The sequence below is a fragment of the Nyctibius grandis genome, chromosome 2 (assembly GCF_013368605.1).
Source record: "Nyctibius grandis isolate bNycGra1 chromosome 2, bNycGra1.pri, whole genome shotgun sequence".
In the NCBI taxonomy this organism is placed as follows: domain Eukaryota; kingdom Metazoa; phylum Chordata; class Aves; order Nyctibiiformes; family Nyctibiidae; genus Nyctibius; species Nyctibius grandis.
In genome coordinates this window covers 103628650-103644536 of record NC_090659.1, presented here as the reverse complement: position 1 = coordinate 103644536, position 15887 = coordinate 103628650, and the positions used below count along the sequence as shown (strand labels likewise).

Genomic DNA, 15887 nt, shown 5'->3' with positions numbered 1-15887 from the left:
TTACAACGTATGTGAGTGCAATCTAATCTGCATGCAATGATTTACTGTTCAGCTAGGCATTCTTACTTCTGTATTATTTTGGTGTGCATGGGTTCATTTATGTAGCATACCTGTAAGCTGTAATCCTATCCAGTTTTAAAGTCTTTCACTGGAATGAAAGTATATGCAGGTGTTAGTGGAAGAGCCCTTCTCTGAGGGCTGGCTGTGACTGTTATTTATTTCAGCTTTACTGTAGTAGGTGTCTGTGTCAATGCTAGCTATAGCTAATGTGTCTTCTGCAGCTCCTTCCTTCAAGAATTTATATATTTTGTCATTAACATATTCAAGCTAGTGGCCTTCTTCCTGCCCCTGCCTCACCCCAGACATTTGTATCGACTCCCTATTTTAGTACAAGTAGCTGGTACTCAAAGACAGTATACTGTTAACTTATCAAAAATAATGAGCTGAATTATAATGTTTAAAACTTGACTTAATTTGTTCTTTAGGAACTGATCAACAGACACTTAATAACAATGGCCCAGATAGATCAGGCTGATATTCCTGGTAAGTGTTTCTTATGAACTAAACTGTGATCGTATCATTCGGCACCCATGCATATTCAACAATGTTAACAACATCTTGCAAAAAACACCACCTGTTTTTAATTTTTCATGAAGCCTTAATCATGAGTCTGGACTGTGGATAACCAGATACCAAGTATTTCAGAAATATGAAATTTGTTTCTTGCTTCTGTTGTCTTTTTCTTCTGTAAAATTCTGCTGTTTTGAAACTCCTTAATGGTTGGAAACTTAAAATTGCTGAGAAAGGAAGAAACATTAAGGCAATAAAGCCTCGTGAAAAACAGTATTGTATTACTTCATACGTTTTAACTATTCCTTTAAAGGATGCATATATTTTCAAAGTCTGTATATAAACTAGCAAACTAGTTTGTTTTAAAGTGAATCGGCTGGTATATCAGAAAAGGCTTTGTACTAGTTGTCAGGCAAGAGAAGTGTATACTATTTGTAATAATTTGGCTTTTGGAGAATTTACAATTGACTCTGTTCAATTTGATTTAAACAGATTTCTTTTTTTGGTTGCAGTGTCCTTACTTCTCAAATGTGTATTTAATATGATAATGATATAGTAAAAAATGCAGTTTAGTTTACTAATCCAGATGAAGTACAAGTGTATCTCTTCTTGCAAGGGTAATCTCTTAATCTGGTTTGGAAACCTTCAGCACCCCTTTCCCTCTCTGTTTTCTAAACCAGTATGTTACAACATGTAAGATTCAGATTTGCTTTTTTTTGTGATGGAAACAGGGTTCTTACAGTCTGTATGGAAACTGGTACTTATTTATGAATCTTTGCAGGAAAAGAACACCAAAGAAAGGTCATTCAGAAAGGTGAATTGTTAAAGCAAATGAAAAAATGGCAGATGGAACTGTGAATCTATTCTGTTAATTTTTATTTGGTGTAACTTTTTCTGAAGACAGTTGTGTTAGCTCTGTGGAATCTCTTCTGGGAACCTATATAGCGGTGTTAAAGCAAAAATAGTGAATTTTAACTTTACATGCACCTAAAAGATGGTGCAAAGAATTTACATATTAATGACAGTCGTTTTAATCTTCTCTGCTACTGTAATAACTTTCTCAGTCAACTGACACCTAATACGTTTCTGTGTATAAACTGATTTTAGCAGTTCCTGCGGAAGTGGACAGCTACCACAGTCTCTTTCCCTTAGAACCACTGCCACCGCCCAATAGGATACAGAAAACAAGCAACTTTGGGTACATTACATCGTGCTATAAAGCTGTAAATAGTAAAGATGACCTACCATATTGCCTTCGGAGGATACATGGTGAGAAAAACTGAGTTGTCTCAATAGGACTAGCATTCCTAAGCATGCTAGTCATATTTCAATGTCTGGTTGCTTTTCAGTAGTTTCAGAAGTAATGTTAAAGTAAAAAATTCTCCCCCAAAACATTGCATTTTAAAACATGGTTGTTTTTCTTTTCTAGGTTTTCGTCTTGTTAACACAAAGTGCATGGTATTGGTTGACATGTGGAAAAAAATTCAGCACTCAAATATAGTAACCTTGCGTGAAGTGTTTACCACTAAAGCATTTGGAGAACATTGTAAGGTTTTTTTTTTCCCAACTGATGTGTTGAGACTTTTTTCCAAATATGCTTGAGTTAGTAATTGTCACATGTTTCTATTTTTAAGCTCTTGTCTTTGCATATGATTTTCATGCTGGAGGAGAGACTATGATGAGCAGACACTTCAATGACCCTAGTGCTGATGCCTATTTCACAAAACGAAAATGGGGTAAGGAAAATACATTATTGTACAATACTTCTGTAAACTATTTCCAATACTTAAGCAGTAAATAGCTGGTCAGAAACAGTCATTCAACTTAATTTTTTAGCTAATCGGTTCTATCATATCATAAGCTAATTGGGATCAGAGAACTCTTCATCGCTTTCTATTTGTAAAATTTCTGAATAAATTTTTTTTTTGAAATAACAGAAAAGTATAACTAGAGTTAAAAGTTAAGGTAAAATTCTAACAATGAACAGTTTACTTTTCTGGTCACATTTGACTTACGACTAATTTGCAAAATTGATGTCTGTTTGTAAGGGAATTACAGGTCTTTGACAGAGAAGTAAGTTTGAACAGGATTGGGAGCCAAGAACTCTAGGGTCCTATTGCAGGTCTGTCACTGGGTGACACCTGACTGGTGTTTGGAAACTGGAGATGTTTCCAAAATCATAAGACATATGCAATGTCAATTTGATGCTTGCTGTTCAGGTGCCCTCCACTTATAATTTTTTTTTCCTCATAAAGTGTTATGAGGACTAATTGACAATGTTTTATTTAATGTTTTGAAACATGAGGTACTAGTTAAGAAATGGATTGAAAAATCTTTGTAACATGTATTCTTTTCAGACACAAACTTCACATAATAGGTCTGATTTTTTTCAGATTTATACTATGGCTTCAAAGGAGTCACTAAAGCTATGTCTACATTCATAAATAATACCTGTCACGGCATGGTCTGTGGCTCAGCAAGTTGCCCAGCAGAGTTGATATCCATATGGCCAAAGCCTTTTCCCCTCCAAAACAGTATGCTGCCAATCATACTGCCTATCAGGACCAGTTCATGACCCATGCAGTCCCACAAACTGCATCCAGGTGTTGCCTGGAACACAACAGGCTGAAGTTATTAACAGAGCCCAGTGCCACGTTGAGAAAGAGAAATGGTCACAGCTGAATAGAATCACAGAAAGACTTAGAGTAGGAAGGTACCCTCGGAGCTTTTGTCTCAACTTTCTGCTTGATGCAGGACCAACCCTGAAATTAGATCCAGCAGTAGGGATGACCAGAGGACTATGACTGGCCTTGTTTCTTTTATTAGAGTAGATGTTGCCTAAATGTCTTTAGGCTGCCACTGTATAAAGACAAGCAGAAGCTAAGGTTTCTTCTTTCTTGTGCCTTTTGAAATAGAGCCTTTAGCTGTGAATACAATCTGTTTCAAAGGTTGACATGGAAAACTTTACTTGGCTGTCTAGCAGATCAGAGTATAATGGATTGGTAGTGTGTGAATATATGCAAAGGCTTGTAGATCCCTTATATACTGAATAATTTTCACTAGCTTTGCACTGAGCTGACTGGTATGAGTGAGGCTGGAACTTGAGTTCTACCATTGGTTTTGGTGGTAGTATCTCAGAGGAAACGCTAGGTTGACTTGTCATATCCCATGGCAAGTCAAAGAATGCAATTACAAGTTCAGTGAGCCTGATGTGAAACTAATTTGGTAGGATAAACTTGGAACACCTACTGCCAGGTTAATGACTCTTACATGCAGGACTATACTTCTGAGTGTCTCCCACCTGTGGTTTTCAATTTCCATGTAAATCAGTTCTTGTTATGTTTTTATACCTTGCTAGAGTATTATAGAAGAATATCTGTTGTGGACAAAATAATAGAAGTGACAGTAAAATTCCTGGGGACACATTCTTTTGTCACACTGGAAAAAAATTAAGTTTTTCTCCTATAAAGGGCAGTCATGTCTCATGAATTTACTGAAGTTCTTTGAAGGAAGATTCAGTAGATAAGATCTTGTGTTTTCCATGAAGTCCATCAGAATCTCTAGAAGAAACTAAGTGACCATGAGATAAGAGAAAATCCTCATCTAAGTTAGTAACTGGTTAGAAGATAAGAAAGAGAGTAAGAATGAACATTCGATTTTCACAGTGAAGGGAGATCACTGATGGAGTATCACAAGAATATGTGCTGGGAGTTGTATTTCTTAACACATTCCCTTATTTGCACTGAAGATAAATAATGGTCTGTCAAAGTTTGCTGCTAATATAAAATTATTTGGATTGTTAAAAACAAAGGCCAATTGTGATGGGTTGCAGAAGGATCTTACAAGACGGGGATTCTTGGCAATAATCTAGCAGGTGATGTAATGTAAACCAATGTGATTGAGGGAAAACATAACTCTAACTTTAAACATAAAATGATGGCCTCTGTCTGTTACCACTCAGTAATAGATCTGGGGCTATAGTTAAGTAGATTAAGGAAAATATTGTCCTGTTGCTGAATAGCAGTAAATAGGAAATGGATTGTTGCAGATTAAGAAAAGAGTGAACAATGAAACAGAAGACATTGTATTCAAGATGTGGGTGCATCATAGACTCATATCTGTAGTTGTGGTCCTCCTTACACATTTTGAAGGGTGTAGAAGACCAGCAAAGAAGTTGAGAAGAGGTGACAGGGGTGACCAAAGGCATGGAAGAGCTTCTGTATGAAGAACAGCAAAGTGGAATAGCACTTTTCATGCTGTTAAAAATGGACAGGAATATGATGGGATTAAAAATGACTGAAATAGAGTAGGTGTTTTAAAAAATCATCAGGAATAAAGAAAAAATGAATAACAATAGTTTGATATTTCTTCCAGCCTAGAACTAGAGGCTGACAAATAAAACTAGCCAGGCAGCAAATTCAAAATCTGTGTAAAGATAATTAAGCCATGGAACTTAGTGACAGATTATTGTGGATGTTTGCCTGGGTTCAGCGGGAAAGTGAGCTTACTCATGGAGGAGAAATACTTAAGGACTGTTAACTGCAAAGACACTATCTGTAGCTCAGGAGTTCTCTGAGCTGCAAATTATTGGAGGCTAGCAGAATATTCTGTTTGTTTGTGTTCATACACTCAGGTATCTATTGCAAGCTACTGTTCTGATTTTAGTGTATGTGTCTTTGAAACTGGCTAGTGGGCTATCTGGACCATTTATTTGACCTACTACAACTTCTTTCTATAGGCAGGGATGGTCTTTGAAACGGGAAATAAGACATCAATTTCTGTTCAGCCAAACCAAAGTATTATTTAATTAAAATGAACTGTTGTGGCAGAACTTACAGGTTATGTAAGGAAGATAACTCTCTCCTGCCTGTGACACTTCTCATTACCTGCTCTTCCAGTCTTTTTATTAGATAAATTAGAAAAAAATCACCTGAAATTCCCCAATTTTGCCAAATCTTTCTGCACATCTTTGCTTTGGCCTTTCTTTTTTGGTAACTGCTGCTTTCTAGTCTGGTCCTCAGTAGAAGGAGCAATTAAGAGAGAAAAATAAGATTGCATACCTATAACTTGATTTATCAGAATTGCCTGCCTTCACAGATCCTTTCTCCATCCCCTCACAGAGTTTCTTGGCCGTCTGCCTGCCTAGAGGAGACTCCCAAGAGAAGCAGGGGAATGGATGGAAGTTGGGTACTCTGCAGCATGAGGCCCAGATTAGTACAATTGCATTTAAAGGTTTTAGGAGGCACAACACTGTGAACCAGATCAGTGAACTCAGAATTTGATTTCAGGTATGCAACCTTATTTATGTTGAACACTCCAGTTGGCAACATGAGACTTTGACAGTTAAAAGATGAGGATTATGGTTTACATAGCTGTCTTGCATGTCACTGGTGTCAGTGTGGTCAGTCTTGGGTTTTTTCTTTTTGCCATGTTATTTACAGACCTTTTTGCAGAACTACTTTGGAAGGGATTTGGTGTGGAAAAAAAAATAGCAGCTTATGTTTATTTTTATACTGTAAGCTAATGTCTTTGTTACTTTTGAATTCTATAGAATTTATTGCTTGTGTTCTTTATGCAATGAAATATCCTCTTTCTTCAGGTGGTACAGTGTGATAATCTGATGTTGTTCTGTCATATTTTACTAAATTTTCACAACTTTTAAAATCAGAAGTCTAACTTTTCAGTCAATTACTACTCAGAGTACATTGATTTGAAAATTTCCTTTTTGTTTGATTCTCGTACCTCATATTTCCTCAATATACTTTTATTTCTATCAAAAGTGTCTAAACGTTAAATCTGTTGTTCTGGAACTTGATGGTTTTCTTTCACCTTTCTGGTATTTCTCAACTTCAGATTATAGTACATGTTAGTGCATTTATCTCTGCAGAAATTATGTCCTCTTTAAATTAGCAAGTTAACCCAAAAGTACTGAAATGTTGTTCTTAACACTCCAGTAATTAAATGGTGAACCGCATTTGGAATGTACATATTTTAAAACTATCAGCTAGAAAATTCTGGCAAATTAGCAGTAACTATCCACTGCTTCCAGTAAGGTTTTTTCTTTGTCGCGCTTCCAGTAAGGCTTTTTCTTTCTCCTGCTTCCAGTAAGGTTTTTAATTTGTCCTGATGAGTTTTTGTGGTTGGCAGAGATAAGCATGCCTTTGATATGTCCTTTGGTCTGTTTGTTAAAAATGCTCTGAGTAATTAAATGTTGGTGTACATGCTGTTCATAGTAGTTTTCAGCACCACAGATCCTGCTTTTCAGCAAACAAATACTTTCTAATGAACACAGGCAAATTTCCTGGACCTTGTTTTCCTTTGGACACAGTAGTAATAGTATCTAATGCACAAAAATGGATTTTTCTGCTGACTTTATTGTTTTTGCATCCCCAGCTGCTGAATGTTTTTTCATAAAATACCTCTTCCATTGAAAAAGGAATAAGTTATGTACTTAGACTGTGATGAGAAGAAAGAATATATGAATATTGAAAGTCAGCATGATGTTGTTGAGAACAAAATGTGTGACTAATAATTATCCTAAAATACCTTTGCCAAAAGCTGCAACTTCCTCAAAGTAAATTCAGGTTTTCAATATCTTCAGATTTTTTACATAATGTAGTGCTTCACTAGTAGTTCAGAACCTTTCTGTATATTGAAAACGGGGAAATGTAAAACCAAAGCCCAGGTTTCCCTGGAGAAGGAGGAGAAATGAAGGCTACTGCATTTATCTTACTTTCAGTACTTTAACGCAGGAACACCAAGCAAACACTGAACAACTCACAGTTCTCAATGTGAGAGACTGATTTACAGGCCTGAGAGGTTCAGTTTAGTGAGCAGCTAAATCTTTTATTGGGCTTCTGATATTTTTTTTTTCATAACTGTCTGAGAATTGCTGTTTGTTAGCATGCTTTCTGACAGTGTTCCTGATGGTGTAAAACAGGTCCTGCTGCCGGTGGTCCCAGCTCTTCCTTCCCACCCTGGGACTATCCCTGGCTTTATCCTTGCTCTGGGGAACTGGATTTCATTTGAATGCTGTTTTAACAAACAAAAAAGAAGTATACACACACACCCCAGTGCAAAGGGGACATTTCTTGCTCAGTGGAGAACATCATACCACAGAACTTAAAAATAAATAAATAATGCTGACAATGAGTTTATTTTAACGCAGCAAGGAAAAACAATGGATAACCTGTGTTTTGGAATGGCAGTTCTTTAATTTTTAATCTTCTCCGTTAGTATCTATGTTCTGCATCTCAGATGAAAGCAGTGGGAGAGCCTGCCCTGCAGTAGGTGGGAAGAACATAATCTGAAATTTTGCATGTTGTGGCTATGGATTCAGCCTGTGGTGGGATGCCTTTTTCAAATCAGCTAGAAACCTCTAAAAATACCACTTCTTGGTGTAAAGTAATTCTGGTCATTTTGGTAATGTTTTCTTGTATTCTTGTTACATTTTTTCACTGTGTTCAGTAGTTTTTGGAAAGCTTTCCAAAGCATTTTGTGTTTTGCCTGAAGAGTGAGCTTTTGGGTCCCATCTGTAAGTCCTTGTTCAAGTGCTATCTGTGGCAGGCCTGATGGGCCTTCATGGGTCGTACTTCATAGTCAGCATTGCAGCAAACTGAACTGCTTTTAATCTTACTTGTTTTGAACAGATAGATATGTAAGAGGGCATTTCAAAACTGATTCCTCCAGTGTTCTAGCTTGTACCTTTAGTGTATGGGAACGTGGGATGCAGCCAACCAGTCAGAAAGCAGCAGCCTAGATTTGACTGTAGCCTCAAGCAAGTCTTTCCAGTAGCAAAAATAATGTTGTTGCTTCATTGAGATTTGCTGGTAGATGGGGAGAAGCTGTGTTGAACTCTGGTCTTTCAGCTTTTCAGCATACGTTGAATATTCTCTTGGTTATATTGCTGTTATGTGGAAATCAAAGGGCAAGTGCTGTTGTTTTTAAGTTGCGTGCAGAAAAATAACCCACAAGTTTTGTCTTCTCTCTCTCTTTGGGATATTATAGCAACATTTCTCTTCTGGAAATATTTATTTTGTACAGATGGAACTCTGTCTTTCAGTGTCCATATGTGTTGCTGTTAAACATACCACACACGTTGCTGTTTACCAAATGTAAAGTGTATTCTATAGCAAGTAGTAACTAGAGAAAGAGCCTCAACTAATAAAAGAGGTTTTATCTGCTCAGTCATTTTATATCATAATTTTTGTCATGCTGAAGAAGAATCATGAGGGGGAAAAGTGTGTTACGTGAGACTTCTGGTATGCTGGTTTGTGGGAAGTGATTTGCATAATGATTCATTGGGAGGCCAGAAAAAACAAAGAATATCTCATTATATTCAACCTTCAGTAGACATGCCAGGCTTATTGCTCTTTAAAGGAGTCAGTGTCTTCATCTTTATAATCTAAACCAAAGCACCTTAAACCTGAAAAATGAACTAAAGTTTAAAAACAAACAAAAGCTCAGAAATGAAAGCTGGGGACATTCCCAGCCCATCACTCCAAAATCAGTAAAATTTCAAAGTAAAAGTTTTTTTAGTAATCTGTTGCACTTTTTAACTCTTGCATATATATGTTTGTGTGTACACATGCAAGCACACACACAAACTTATTCTGAGCAAGATGTTGATATGTTCCTGTAGGCAGAGGAAAAAAAAAACAAACCCAAACAATAAAAAAAACCAAACAAACCAAGAAACAAATGTTTGGAGGAAAGGAGTGCAGTCAGTCTACAACTTAATCATATGCTTACATGATTTTACTTAATAGTGATGACGTTACTGGTCTCAAAATTAGCGGAATCAATACTGAGGCAACCTCATGAAATGCCTGTCATGTTTTGCAAAATTGAGATGCACTGTCTTATGCTGGATGTTTTTTCTTCTTTTACTTCAGCTTTGTACCATGCAAACAGTAGCATCTTCTTTGTATTACATGCATCTTGCTAAAAATAACGTTTGTTATCTATATATTTGTTTTTTCATCTCTGGCTCAGTATTACTCAGAAACAGTTTGCAATGTAGCATTTGGGTGTATGTTTGCAAAGAATTAGTTTTATGTTTGAAAGGAGGACTACAAGTTCATTTAGAAGGGGAGTGATGCATTAGTTTCATATGGCCCATTGACCAGGGATCGTGCAGTGATGACTTGTCGGGGAGCTGGGTCACAGCAGAACATACATGAAGTAGTGTTCAGTGATGTTTAGCCACCAAATCTTCCAGTCTGATTTGTCCATGTAATTTGAAATTAGCTTGTTAATTTGTCTTATCAGATGATAGAGAATGTTTAATTTGTAAGCCTTTCTACTGTAAAGGAGGTAAAATGGTATCTGTTGAAGCTACTGTGGTACGTGCTTGTTGTTTCAGAATATCGGCCTTTTTACTTCTGAAGTACCTGTGTATTTTGATGTATCAGCTACTTTCAGCAATTTCTAACCGGTGCTCTTTTTGTAGTGATTATTCATCCTAAACTTTAAATATCAGCATAGTTTTCCTGAATGTGAGAGTGAAAATAATAATGCCTAATGAATTGTTAGCATTTTAAAATCTGATGTCCTTACAAAAAAACCCAACCCAAACAAAAAAAAACCCAACCCAACCATTAAAGCACGACATATAAGTCTTTTGAGGACTGTTAGGAGTTGAAACAAATAAATATGTGAATAAATTGCATAATTCAAAATGTGCTAACTTTAATTTTATGTAGGAGCCTTTTATTGATGCTTACAACATTTTGCTTCTAGGTCAGCATGATGGACCTCTACCACGGCAGCATGCTGGATTGCTTCCAGAGTCTTTGATATGGGCATATATTGTGCAGCTCAGCTCTGCGTTACGGACCATTCATACAGCAGGACTGGCGTGCCGAGTTATGGATCCAACAAAGATTCTAGTTACAGGCAAAACAAGGTAATGAAAGCATTCATTCTCGCTGTGTGTTGTGATCTGTGTTCATGGTAGCTCCTGACCATGTACCTGTTACAGAAATAACAGTGTAACTAGAAAGTTCTGTTACTTTTAACTGGCATGAGACTAAAAATAAATACATCCTAAAACTTGTAAATTTTTTTAAAATTCTTTTTAAACATATTTTGGGAAGACTTACACATTATCCTCAAAGTACTGTTCAGATCCACTACTGACAATTTAGAAATTTGATGATTTATTTGTAAACTGAAGACTTGCATTCTATCAAATAGTAAAATTAGTATTTTCTGCTTCATAGTAATTTGCTGCGTACTGATGACATTGTCATATCAAAGCATTCAATGAATACCAGAGGAAAAATTGAGTAGCCAGCAAAGTTTAATGACACTTCCTTTTCTCTTCTTGTTCCTAAAGGTTACGAGTTAATTGTGTTGGAATCTTTGATGTTTTGACATTTGACAACAGTCAAAATAATCCACTGGCATTAATGGCTCAGTTTCAGGTAAGACAACAGCGCCATAGTTAGGTTGGTGACTTGGCACAGGAAGTACTGAAAACCAGTGTGATTCCTTTCAGAAGACAAGTATTTAATTAAACTGTAGTTCAGTATATCTATCTCTAAAAAACAGTATTTTTTTCTTTCCTGATTTGATCTTGGTTCTGCCATGCATTATTCAAATTTGCTTGTATTTAGAAAAGTAAATTCTCATTTTGCTATCTTCTGCTTCTAAAATTTCAGCAAACTCACCAGACAGGTTTAACTATTAGTATTTAACATACTTAAGTCAGAAATGGTTGGAAATATGAATTTCTAAAGGAAGGAGAAGAAAAATCTTACATTTAGTGTTAGAGATAAAAAAATAATTGTTCAGTAACAGTTTTTGCTCTGCTTTCTCTTTTGTTATTGTAACAAAAAAAGTGTTGAATACCTGTTCACAGGGGAGTAAGAGATCTTTTAAATAACTGCACTTAGGTGTTCGCCTCACTCCTAAAAGATTCTAGTGTATCTTTATTTTAGGCTCCTAGTTTTTCCTGTGCTCTCCTGGCATTCTCTGAAGTGTGGACTCTGCATAATTCCTGAATTAAGAATCCCTTTAAACTTAACAAAAACTGTTCCACAATCATCTGGAGCATCACTGTGTACAGGAGTGCCTCTTTCCCTAACTTCCCCTCAGGGTAAAGTACATTGTTCAACAGTCACCACATACTCTGTCCGTACTGGGAGTGAAAGTCTACAGTAGGGAGTTGGATTTAATTTATTTTCATTAATTGAGCTTATTCACTGTGAGAAAATGGCTCATTCAGAGTCTTCCAGTAATAAATGAAATGTTTGAACTTTGGCCAGGCAGAAACTAGCTTATTGGAGACCATGTCCTAGAACACAGCAACTTTTTTTTTTTTAGTGATACAGTAAAGCAATTTTCAGTGTACTTTGAGTACATCAAAGGATTTCCCTCCTGCCCAACTACATATCAATGGGCTTCTGGTAATCGTTTAGTGGAAAACAGCTGAGAGAAGATAGGAATAGAAGCAAGTGAGAGATTCCATGCCTAAAAATGTAATGAGATTTTTTTTTTTTAATCTAAATACTTCTTTAAATTTATTTTAATTGCAGCTGGAACAGAGATCCTCCTGAGATATTGTGACATTCAAGTAATTTTAAAGCAAAATGTTTAATGTACTTGGAGGTACAAATCTAAAAATACTTGCAGGTACACAGATCTGTCAAAAGCATTTACCAGTGTAGCAGCCTAACACTTGGCAACTAACTTGCTTGGTAATGCCTAGTTTTGTTTAGGGGGAATGTTTTTTTCATGTTTAATACATTGTTAGTATTCAAATTATTCAGGTATCACTGCTAAACCAGAAAAGAAGTACTCTTAAATACATAGTTTGGAAGATCTAAGCCGGAGTTAGAAAATACAGTATTGCCTTCTTTTTTTGTCACTTCCTCTAGAAGGGGTAGGCTTTTACTATCCATTTTGTCCTTCAGAGATTCTGGACTGAATTCATTCCTTGAAATTCAGGAGTCATTTATCATTCTCTACATTTGTTTGCCCTAGCCAGATAAAATTACAAAATAACAGCTGCTGCTTGTCCTTTTTCCTCTCAATCCATGACCCAGTTCCTGAATTCCTCTGGGACTCCTGTGACTATTAAAAATGTAGGTTATCTCTTGGTTTACTGCCCAGCTAATATGCGTTTCCTTGTTTCTGTCTTCAATGGAGAAAGGTATTTTTTGTTAGCATTTGTCACTTTCTGGCTATTTCCCATTGTTAACATAGATAGGAAAGAGTTTGGCCAGAACAGTGAGGGGCTATGTAAAAGGAATGCAGTTGTTCGTTACAATCTGTGTTAAACACATTAATTTATATGAGCATTTAAGAGTTAAATAAAGGCAACAACAAGGGAAACTAGAAAGAAGTAAATCAAATGTGAGTGGCTGCTTGCATTAAAAACAAGGTGTTAAACCTATATAAATTCCAGCACATCACTTCCCACCCCGCAATCCTTAAGTCTTGTGTCAGTCAGTTATGAGATACAGATGGGAAAACTTTAAATGGAAACAGTAGAAAAATTTAATAACTATTTCTGTATTTGGAATAAAATGAAGGTGAGTCCTCTGCATACAAAATGAAGAGAAAACATAAGTTTTATTGGTTTAACAAGGGCTATAAGGTTACATTTGCTCAAAGTAAATATTTTTAATTTAGCAAACAAAAGTAACTTTCATATATACCTCCTCAAATTTAAAGAAACTAGCTGAAGAGGCATCTGAAGTATTAATGTTGACTTTAAAAAAAAAATAAAAAACCCTAGGAACTTGGAGGGACTTCTAAGTGCAATTCTGGAACATAAAAGGATTAAGTGCATCCACAGAATTGTAGAGTGGATGAGCTGATATTGATCCAAGCAAAGCAGTGGAACAGAATAAACAAAAAAGTAATGTCAGTTTCAAAGAGTTTATGGAAAATGGATCTTGTCAAAAATAAGATTTGTTTGACTAGCTTACATGTCTGGCTGATAAAGCCAAGTGTATAAAATGCTGAGGTATCTCCAGGGCATTTGACATAGTAGCACATACCTTTTTAATATTAAAAAAAAAAAAAAGGCAGAAGGGAAAGGGTACCTATTCAATTAACTTAAATTGCTCACTGACGTATTTGAAATTCATTTGATAACAGGGAGACATTAATGAAGAGGGCTGTTTCTGAGTTTATCTCCTAGGGGCTGGTTTTTAGTCTAATGCTATTTAATATTTCTATCAATGAAATAGGTGATGGTGATAAAATCTCTACTAGCAAAGCTTTTAGGAGGTAAAAAGATAAGTTGGTACAGGTTACAGTTGTGAATTGAATTGCTAATTAAATGGTCATTAGTTGCATGCAAGGCACATTTCTGAACAAAAGGCAGCCTGTACTTAAAAGGTGTAAAGCTTTTCCTTGAAGCTGAGAATTGACTTAGGATGACTTAATAGTCACTGTTGATAGTTACCATAGCAAAAGTCTTCTGGCAGGTCTGTGGCAAAAGGAACTGGTGTGATCCATCGATATGTGCAAAGCACGATATGGAATATAAAAAGGGAAATTACTGTACCTAATGTCAATCTGTACCTTGCACTAGCAAGGCTACTATGGGAATACAGCATTTATTTCTGGTGTCCCTGCTCCACAGTGGTCTAGTAGTTCTTGTGGGCCTCCTTTAACCTTTCTCTGCCTAGAAGCAGGAAGAGCTGGATTTGTTGACGTTTTCAGAGGGGAGGTTAGGGCTTAATAGGCATGTGTAGAGTGCTTCCTTATAGAACGGATGGTGTAGCCCAGCTTCTGGGAAGTTGTGTACTGTGTACGCATGGATAGAGTTGGTCAGTGGGTGGTAGTTTTGTCCCTTCTAAAATAGGAATCTGACTTCCATAAATCCTGATCTTTATGGGTCCCTTCCAATTAGAGATATTCTGTGACTCCCCTGTCACACAGGATTACTGCCTGTCTTTGTGCACTTGTAACACTTAAACATTGGGCATTGAAAGAACATCTTCCTCCAGGGTTTCAGCTGTCAGTGAATAGTGAGGCACCTCCAGAGAGCAATTCAGCTTGCACAAAATCTGAATTGTCTTGCAGAATTACAGATATCATAAGTCAATCAGACTGTTAACTGAATCGCTTGAAGTTCCTAAAATTAGTGGGACGAATCCAAGCCACTTTTGCAACTCAAACAAGTTAAGCATTGACTGTAGTTTGAAATGTGTGTGTTTGAGGCTGCATTGCAGTGTTGTATCATCTCTGCCAGTTTTTCTATTAGGTATCATTTGCAAAACAAACAAAAATTAAGGTTACAAGTCAAACACTCAAAAAACCAAAAGCCTGAATTTGGAATTTCCTGGGTGATGTAAGTGTAAGACGTTTTCTCAACTATTTTTAAAATCTGGTGCAATTTGTATTGTGAAATCACCTATGTAAAGGAAGATTACGTTTTCATAGTCTTGCCTGAAGTTGTATATTTTCAGTATCTCAGGGCTGTGTGATGATAGAGAATTTATACAGGATACATCCTAACGAATTACTAAAAGTTGAAAGGTATTAAGTGTAAAGTAGGGGACTGCAGAAAGAAGAAAGATTGTGGTTAATACAAATACTTACATATTTCTTTTAAGTCTTTTAGAGGAAAAAATAATAATAAAAATGCCATTGTGCCAGGTGGCATATGTCTCTGTATAGATACTGTATCAGCAAGATTCCTCTGTTTAGTACTATAGCAATGTCCTCTGCTGCTCAAATTGGCTACTTGGTAGTGGAAGCAAGTAGGTTCCCACCAAAATGGGGTTTGTTGCTCTGGTTCATTTCTCTTTACCAAAGCACAAAGGAATACTGATACTCAGGAGCTCCTGGTTCCTTTGGAAATGGAGCTTAGTAAACACCAGTCCCATCTACTTCTCCATCACTTTGTCCTTCTTATTTCTTTTTCCACATCCTGTTTCTGTCTTCATTAGCTACAAAAGTACTATGCTTTTTAATTTCTGCCATGTTGCGTATCCATGTTTAAATTGTGCTGCTTAATCATACTTGGTATGGAAACAGCAGGGACATTGAGAGACCTGGAAAGGTTTTCTTTACTCTGTCCCTCAACATCTGGGAGATGTGGCTGCAGGGAAAGCTCTGCTCAGCTACTACAGCTAGAGGCAGCAAACATGGTTATCCCTCTGGGTGGAAGAGCTGTGGCGTTTTCATCATCACAGCAGTTTTCTAAAGCTGCCAGATTCTAAATAGAACTTTCAGTGTTGTAGTGCTGCCAAATTTTTGGCCTTTCTTACAGAAGTGACGCAAGATGTATTCATTGTATTACTGTGTTCTCTGCTAAATGGCATAGCCTTGCTCCAGACTATGGAGCCGAAATT

General features: G+C 36.5%; 1 protein-coding gene across 5 annotated transcripts in view; it reads left to right on the top strand.

Moving 5' to 3' along the window:
- PAN3 (poly(A) specific ribonuclease subunit PAN3) overlaps nucleotides 1-15887 on the top strand; it is an 83520-nt gene that overhangs the window by 55316 nt on the left and 12317 nt on the right. For 4 of the 5 annotated variants that reach the window (XM_068425344.1, XM_068425342.1, XM_068425340.1 and 1 more), the window contains 6 exons: nucleotides 486-543; nucleotides 1678-1839; nucleotides 2000-2116; nucleotides 2205-2306; nucleotides 10312-10477; nucleotides 10910-10997. In XM_068425344.1, the coding sequence (XP_068281445.1) occupies nucleotides 486-543; nucleotides 1678-1839; nucleotides 2000-2116; nucleotides 2205-2306; nucleotides 10312-10477; nucleotides 10910-10997 (693 nt within the window). The remainder of the gene's footprint in view (nucleotides 1-485; nucleotides 544-1677; nucleotides 1840-1999; nucleotides 2117-2204; nucleotides 2307-10311; nucleotides 10478-10909; nucleotides 10998-15887) is intronic. The other variant, XM_068425341.1, reaches the window with a different exon arrangement.